Raw genomic sequence first — 8,781 nt, 5'->3', positions numbered from 1 at the left:
AGGACGTGGGAATTTAAAATGCTTCTCTCAAATTTTAGAAGTGGTCAACAAGGAGTCAAAATTTGGGCATGATTGATTATTTTGGCATTTTAGATCACATATCAAAATATTGTTTTTAATCACTAAAATCCCAATGCGATTTCCGGCCGGGTTCATGCATTTCAGATATAGCATCATGTTGTCATGCGTAGAAACTATTATGGGGATTTTCATCCCCACTGAAGATGGCGGGCCTCCTATCATCCCTATGCGACCTCTGATGATATTTTTAAAACATTATTTTTTTCAAAATACTCAGTCATTATTTTAAAAAAATCTTATTCAGAGTTGACGCATGCTACCTCGTATAGGGATGAAAATAGAGAGAGAAAATGTGGCACCACACAGTCCATATACAATGTCTATTTTGATCTAAGTGGTAAATAGTGGTCAATGTGTAAATAATAATATCCCACCAAAAGTAATAATGGTCAATGTGATGATACTGGACGTTTAGTAGGAAGTCGATTACAAACAGGTTGGAGAGACAGTGAGGGAGGGAGAGAGGAAGGGGAAGGAAACCCGCACACTAATTACGTGTAACTCTTTAAAAAAATGAAAATTAAAAAAATTTAGAGAAGAAAAAATCCTGGATTTAGAAATGATTTACTCTCTATAAACGTGCAAATTTTCAACTCAAAATACGATTGTATGTTAGGCTATGAAAAAAAATGAGGATTTGTAGTGAACAGTACAAATTTTAAACCACCCAAATTCATCAGATCTTGTCATATTTGTGTGGCCCGGAATATAATGTGTTTCGAGTTGAGATTTTGCACTTGGTACAATAGAATACACCATTCTTTAACATCTATGATTTTTTAGAAGTTTTTGAAACTTTAAAATATCATTTCAATTTTTCCAAAAAAAAAACGAGATACATCTAGCTCGGGTTACATTTACATTTTCCGGCAGTGTGCGTAGCTAGTGTACATTTGTGTTATGTGTAAACTCATAAATGTTAATTTATTTTCTGAACAAAATTGGTGTTATCTTATTTTATGTGAAAATGGCCAACTGAGGTCACACAGGTATCAATCATCCTTGCTGGGATGTGGTCCTCGCCAGGAACGCCGCCCCCTAATCATTTTACAACGACGACATCGTGTTATTTCTAGAAATTACGGCATAGGGGTTATTACTGGATTTTTTTTTTTTAGTTGACAATAATACTACAAGAAAATAGTGATCTGGCTGCAGAATGATCATTAGAAGTTAAGAACCATATAAGGACAATGCTTGAAAACATAATGGTTCCAGCATCTAGTAGTCAAGGTGACTTGAGTTCAAACACCTTGTAATTACTCTGTTCATTTCTCCTCTAAAATGCCCACCGGCACAGTCCAAACCCATCAGTCACTGAGTATTCTAGTTAACGACAATATACTGCTAAAAGCTAGTCCATAACTGGATGCATTGCAACAAGGCATCCTAGACCCTTGGTGATGTTCTACCCGTCCAAAAACGAATGGTTCAACCAGACATCTCTAGCAACTACAGATAAACAAACTCCTTCCAACACTCACTGTCTACACCTGTGATCATCCTCCCAACTGTTTAACTGAACCTGAAGCCAACTCGAACCTACAGATGATGAAAACTGGTACACTAGAACAGCATCATCACATCTACCCACAACGCTCAGCACTCGCACAAAAAACTTTCAGACCCATGGTACTCATTTCACATGCCGCTGCCTCCTGATGACTTGCCATCACCCCACATGCTCTGGGAGCCGCCCATCGGCCCTTTCATCTTGAGGTCACGTGCCGCTTGCTGGAATTGATGTGCTTGCAATGGGTGCAGTTGCTGCTGGTGGTGCTGTTGAGGGCGCTGCTGCTGCTGGGGATGTTGCTGGAGCTGGAGCTGTTGCAGCTGGTGCGTCGCAAGCAGAGACTGCATGGATTGGTTGTTGTGGAACATCTGCTGGTTGCCTCCAAACTGGTGTGCCGTCTGTGACATTCCGCCATAGTTCATCAACATCCCTCCACCGTTTGACATCTGGCCTGTCGCGACCTTCAGCCGCTGAACCTCCGTTTTCAGGGTGTCATTTAGAGCTAACCAGGGGAAAAAAACAAGAAGCTTAGGAAAACCATAATTCTCCCACAATTCTCTTTAAGGATGTCACTTAGGCATGGATGAGGATAAACTATAAAGATGTAAGCTCAGAGATAAAGATGAAAGAAATAGAAGTTCAGAAAGAATTTTTTATGTCCGTGATATGCTGTATAATATAGACTAAATGCACGGTTTTAAAGTCATCTTTAACATTGCAAATTTCCTATTATACAGGTACTTATATTGTGAAAAATGAAAGATCTTCTACCCTACTTATATAAACATGACCTGCAAAGTTTACTACTATTAATGTTGTGGACACTCAGAAGCAAAACAAAATGAAGCAAATATAGTGGTCGCTCAGAAGTATCAATATTACCATCTTGTAGGTGGACTTGCTGCTCCATGGTCTGCAGACGTAGCTTCAATTCACTATTCTCACTTGTTAGTCCGCTGGTATCTCTCTGACATAGGACATAACAGCAAAATAGTCATTAGCTATTGAATTAAACACAGAATTTATCAGGAGTATTGTTCTCGCAAAAAAAATCAGGTGTTATTCAGTGCATCGATGGATGGGTATCATAGGGAAACAATGCTCTAGATAAATGTGAATGCTGTAAAATTTGATCTTCCTAAGGTCTACATCTGCACTCTACATATATCTAACAGCAGATCATTGAGTTAATTTGCACGCCTTTGCCTGAAGGCTTGATTTACCTGATGGTAAGTTCAAGGCAGATCCAGTTGTTAGATGTTGAATACAGCAAAGACCAGTTATAGGTTTGACCAGAAGAAACATCAATTCATTCAATATATTAAGATGTCAAACGTTTGTAAGTTCATATACATTCGACACCATCATTTTGCACCATTTTTAACATTCATTTAGAATATGACATAATGCATAAAATGCCACCTTGCCGCATAAAGAAAAAATCCTGTAAAATTTTCTAACAGTATATTCATTCTGAAGATACATGGATGAAACCAGGTAATACCAAGTCACCAACTACCACAAACAGCCACAAGAATGGGCAGCACTGGGCTCCCTTCCTCAGACCACAATGGATATTATCTCTTTTGTTGTGTATGTACTAGTTGCTACATTTCTTGGTATATCGCGATTTCGTTTCTTTTCTAAAACTTGGATAGCACTCCAATGTTGATTTATGTTACGTTTCAAAACTTGGTAATGGCAAGTAGCAGGTCAATCCAAGTTAGGAACATGCTGAAGATATTCTGAAGAAATCTAATGCATTTATCTACCAGAAAGACTTATGATTATCAAAAAAAAATCTTGCATTTTGCTTAAAACTTCTCAACACGGAAAATAGAAAAAGCAAGTAAGCACTGTATTGGACACAGGTGACAGGTGGCATATCAGATGCATTTGGTACTTATTCAACATATTTATGTCATATCAAAAAGGATTTTGCTCTGAAGTGTGCTACATGTTATTTAATTTTTGTTTTGAACCTATAATGGATATAAGCTTGAGACCCACCAAGGAAGTGGCAACCTAATACTATCATTCCATTCAAACATGCAAACTGCATAGCAATACAACAGAGCCTCATTATTACTTTTGCACAACAGGGAGACAAGATATTGCATCTCGTGACATACAACATGATGCTTCCAACTAGCATTATCACTAACGTGGTTGTACGCAGTGCCACTTGTGCTAGTGCTAACATATAAATACCACAACGTCCATCCTTAAAATAGTTTTCTTGGAAATGAAAATAGAAGTACACTCAACGTATAGAATAGCTTTTCTTGAAAACGAAAAACAGAAGTACTCAACGCTATGACATAACATCTGTTAAATACGACAGAAGATCTCCATCCTTATAACAACTTTTCTTGAAAACGAAAAACAAAAGTACTCAATGTGGTAGAATAGAAGATCTGTTAAAATATGATAGAACATCTCCATGACAGCAACGTCATCTCCAGGAAACCAACATACACCAAAAGACACGCAACAAACGGTTCTTACTATAAACATCATAATGGAATTATTAAAACCAATTCCTAAGCTCCAATGTTATCAGATAGAACAGAACCCTACACGCTAGTTTAACACATATGTGGAATTCCGTTCGTCCCATCCAAAATGATTTGTTTGCCAGCTGGGACAAAAACTCCAAAGCAATAGTGCGCACCTGTAGCAATGCCAACTGGGCTGACAATGTTGTTGCTTCTGTCTGCAGGGTTTGCACCTTGCGCTCAAGTTCACCAATATAGCGCATTTTCCTTTCCTTCGATCTTGCAGCGGATTGCCTGTTTGCCCAAATCCTGTCAAATGATATATAGCATATATCAGTGTATGGTTGCTATCATGTGTACTACATAAACTTTATCGACAACAAAAATGATATCCAAAAGAATGTAACAGAATGGTAGTGAAAATGAGGCATCTCATTCCAATTGCACTTCTGTCCAAAAATTTGACACTCTAACCTACCCGAGACCTATTTTTTCTTACTTCTCACATGACCTACTGCAAAAGTTGTGTACTAAGTACTTCTGTAGCTAAGAATCTCACCAGTCGATGAAGCAAACACTTGATGTGAAATATTCAGGAAAAAATGCAGGCATTTCACAAAAGGTTACCTGAACTCAATAACAGAAGCTATAAGAGCATCTCCAGTCGCGTCCCCCAAACCGTCCCCCAAACCGCGCCGGATTGAGCGTTTGGGGGACGTGTTTCGTTCGTGCCGCGTTTGGGGGACGTCGCTCCCCAGTCGCGTCCCCCAAACAAAATTTCGCAAATTTTAAACTTAACTAGATTCGATTAGATTCGTCCAAATTTACATAGATTCGAACGAAATTTGACTAACTTTAAAACTAAACCTAATCTAGAACCGCTTGCGGCGGCCGGAGGCGTCGTAGTACTGCTGGAAGTTGTACATCTCGTCGGTGACGACCTCCTCGCTTGCCGCGCTCGTCGACGGGCTCGTCCACGGGCTCGTCCTTCACCAAGCCGCTTGGTCCTGCCTCGCCGTCGTCGGTGAGGTCCACCAGCGGCTTGCCGGAGTCGAGGATGGACATGGCGATCGCCGCGTCCAGTGTCGCCCTCCAGGCGTCCTTGTCGTCCATGGACGCCATGAACGCCGCCCGCAGCCCCGGGCAGTCCTCGGGGTCGTCGCTGCCGGCGATGAGCCGCCGCTGCCGCTCGTACTCCGCCGGCAGCCGCCGCCCGCGACGCTTCCTCCGGCTCCTCCTTCACCTCCGGCTTCGGGATGAGGAGGGCGCCGCCGCGCCTCCCTTGCTGCCGCCCGCTGCCGCTGCCGCCACGCCTTGTGTTGACGGGCGTCGCCGGCTCCTCCTTGACCTCCCGTTTGGGGACGGTGTAGGGCGCCGACCGGTACGACGAGGACGGCGTCGATCGCGCCGGTCCCGAGGAAGACGAGTGCGAGGAGGACGAGTACGTCGTCCTCCTCGGCTGCCATTGAGGAGACGGCGGCGGCGACGACGGCATCTCCAGCCCGCGGAGCCGCCGTTGCGGATGCCGCGGATGACGTTCTCGAGGGTGCGCCCGAACGCCCTGCAACGGGCGCGGCCGTCCTTGTTCCAGCCTGTTGGGGCCGCCGACGAGCCCGTCGGTGCCGTGCATCTCGACGTCGTACTTGGCCTTGAAGTACGTCGTCCACCAGGCGTCGTTGTTCTCGACCGCCCACGTCGGATCCCTCCGCTCCTCCGCGGTGAGTTGAGCCCGCCGGGCCATGACGGCGTCCCACCATTGGTCCGTGCGCGGCTTCGGCGGCGGCGGAACGCCAATGCCGTTCACGGCCATCCTCCAGCCCGCCGCCGCTGGCAGCCGCATGTCCGGCGGGACCGGATACCGGCGCGGTACAGCCGCCCACGCCTCCGCCACGGCGAGGCTGCCGCGTCCGTTCGCCGCGGCGATCTTGCGGGAGGACGACATTTTTTTGAGCGGCGAGGAGAGGATCTGGGAGGGGAGGCGGCGGCGACGAGAAGGATGAGCGGCGCTAACTGCAGGGCGCCTTAAAACAGCGGCAGCAGCGGGTGGTTGCACGCAATAACTCCGGCGCGGACGGCCACGCGGCCATGCACGACGAGACGCGTCCCTGCGTCGCCTGGGAAAACAGGGACGCCATTAACGTCGCTTGACCAAAGGTAGGCGACGGGGTTTTAGCCTTCCGTGCCGCTGACGGGTCGGCCCCGCGTCGGTTGGCCTCGCTTTTCGTTGTGTCCGGCGTCCCCGGAGCGTCCCCTGTGGGACGGGGACGGGCTCGGGGCGCCGGACACCGTATCGGGCCGCGCCGGACAAAAAAGGGCTTTGGGGGACGCGGCTGGAACGCTTTTTTTGTCCGGCGCGCCCCAAATCGCTTTGGGGGACGGTTTGGGGGACGCGACTGGAGATGCTCTAACATAGAGAAATTGAAGGCGAAATCAAACCTTTTCGCCCTCTTCGGGTCGACAAGAGCAAGCTCAGCCAGCTTGGCCGCGGACACCGCCTTCTTGGCCTCCACAGTGGACATCCCCTCCATCCCGGGCGCCCCCATCAGCTCCTCCGCCTTGATCGACATCGACTCGTCCATGGACTGGCTGTGCTGGTGCTTGGGCCTCGCCCCGTGGGCCGTCCCTCCGGCGGCAGCGGCGGACGACGACTCCGCCTCCGACGAGGGCCCGCAGGAAGAGTTGAGCTTGTCCACGTCAAGGAACATGGAGAAGAGCTCGTCGTCGTTCTCATCCGAGAGCGAGGGCCCGTCGCCGCCCCCGGGTGCGCTGAGGTCGAGGTCGTCGGGGAGGCTGAGGATCTCGGAGTGCGCGCGGCGGTGGCCCGGGTTCCTGGTGGGGAAGTCCGGCATGCGGCTGATGTCGTACTCCGGCGGGGGAGTCGCCGAGCGGCGCGGCGGCAGGCCGTCGCCCCCGCCGTCTGCCGAGATCCGGGACCTGTCCTTGTTCATCTTCTTGGCACCAAGAAATCCGCGAATCTCCGCACAGGCGCCGCCTTTTGCAGCCCACGGAGCTAATCAAGCTTCAGGCAAGAAAAACACACGGCTCAAACTCAAAATTATACTCCACTACTGCAAAAGAATCCGAGATTCGAATGGTAAGCGCCGAAAGAAGACGAACCGGAAGCGTGGAAGTCGGGTTGAAATTCTTGCGACGGAGGGGTAGAAAGATCTAGGAGCGTGGAAGCTTGGGCAAGGCAGAGAGGAAATGGGAGGGGATTCGCAGGGAGAGAAGTGGGGGAGAGCCGGAGAGGTGAGGCTGGTTTGGTTTCTCTCACCTGAGATTCGAGCGCTGTTCACCTCTGGCTGATCTATCTATCACTTGTTGGCATCATTTGCATGAGGGAGACGAGATGATAGAGCTGGACGCATGAAGGAGATTTTTTATTCAGGTTTATTGGAGGTAAAGATGTGTGAAGGTTGGTTCATTCATTCCAGGTGAGTAGGCATGTGTCGGGCCTGCTAAGGCATGTTTACAAGGAGGAGTTTGAGATTGAGATGTGACAAAAGATGTTTGTGATGATTAGTCTCTTCTTTTTTAAGTCAATTTAGTGAAGTATAATCGTCCTTTCGCGAGAATAGTGAAATTATCTTTGGTTCATGGCTTCGTGACTAACGATGGATGTATCAAGTAGTACCATGCAAGGTGGAAGTTGTGGATGGTTGTAGATGCCCCTCAAGATGTGTTGGACACTTGGACCTATGATATTCTACTAGATCGATGTTGGTCATGGGTGATACAAACGATTACGATAGAACAAATAATAAGTCAATCATAGTGTGTGTTCACCATCACAAGGACGATGTGGGAGATGGTCCTCGAAGATTTTCGAACTTTACACATTTTAAGAAAAAATAATGAATTGGCATCCATAAGTCTTTTAAAACTAGTGGCTATAAATCTTCACTCACTTAGTCTTACCTCAACTTACTAAGATCTTACCTAGATAGTGTGTTTATGTAGGAAGCGGCAACAACAACATGATCGTTGGCTTTCTCTAGTGTTAATTCCAACTCTAGTAGGTTGTTGTCGTCACGGGGACGAAATGGAAGGCGGTACCCAAAAGCTAATACAAGGTGAGGGTGGCGTGTTGAAGTTGTCTAGAGGAGAGCAAACTAAGTGTTGTGAAGGAGGAATACGATCATTGGTTATTGATATCGGCGCACCTTGAGTGGGACTGTGGGAAATGAGCATGTCAAGATTTATGATAAAATAAATTACTTTTTATTTATAGAAAATATTATAATGCCCCTTCACTCCAAAATATAAAGTACAGTCCATAATCCTTTTCAAACTAGCGGCTACAAATTTAAGTTGTTCTCATTGTGACTTACTAGGAGCTTACCTGGTTTTTTTACTTATGCTTTTAAGTGATAATAATAGGTTGAACAACGGTTTCATCTCTAGTGGCGGTTTATCGTTTGGTTGCCTTCATGAGGACGAAGTTGGCTATTGTCCTAAAAACTGGTTTCATCTCTAGTGGCAGTTTATCGTTTGGTTGCCTTCACGAGGACGAAGTTGGCTATTGTCCTAAAAACTAATAAAATGTTCAAGTTGTCGAAAGTACGACAAAACAACAAGCGTTGTGAAAAAAGGAACACGGTGATTGGTGGTAGATTTGGTGCGGCTCGAGTGGAAGGGGTGAGCCCTGTATAACTTATTACCAAATAAATGACGAGCTTTATTTACAGA

At 46.4% G+C, this 8,781-nt stretch overlaps 1 protein-coding gene across 1 annotated transcript; it reads right to left on the bottom strand.

Annotated features, from left to right (window-relative positions):
* Positions 1 to 1,303: 1,303 nt before the first annotated feature.
* On the bottom strand, positions 1,304 to 7,268 carry LOC124680556 (transcription factor RF2a-like). The gene is made up of 5 exons (XM_047215608.1): positions 7,210 to 7,268; positions 6,529 to 7,111; positions 4,269 to 4,401; positions 2,477 to 2,561; positions 1,304 to 2,096 (listed from the first exon to the last, which is right to left on the bottom strand). The coding sequence occupies exons 2-5, from the start codon at positions 7,038 to 7,040 to the stop codon at positions 1,723 to 1,725; spliced, it is 1,104 nt and encodes a 367-aa protein (XP_047071564.1). The 5' UTR covers positions 7,041 to 7,111; positions 7,210 to 7,268; the 3' UTR covers positions 1,304 to 1,722.
* Positions 7,269 to 8,781: the final 1,513 nt, after the last annotated feature.

This window comes from Lolium rigidum, unplaced genomic scaffold (assembly GCF_022539505.1).
Source record: "Lolium rigidum isolate FL_2022 unplaced genomic scaffold, APGP_CSIRO_Lrig_0.1 contig_20190_1, whole genome shotgun sequence".
Lineage (NCBI taxonomy): Eukaryota > Viridiplantae > Streptophyta > Magnoliopsida > Poales > Poaceae > Lolium > Lolium rigidum.
Note: the sequence above shows the minus strand (reverse complement) of the source record. Positions and strands in the feature narration are given on the sequence as shown.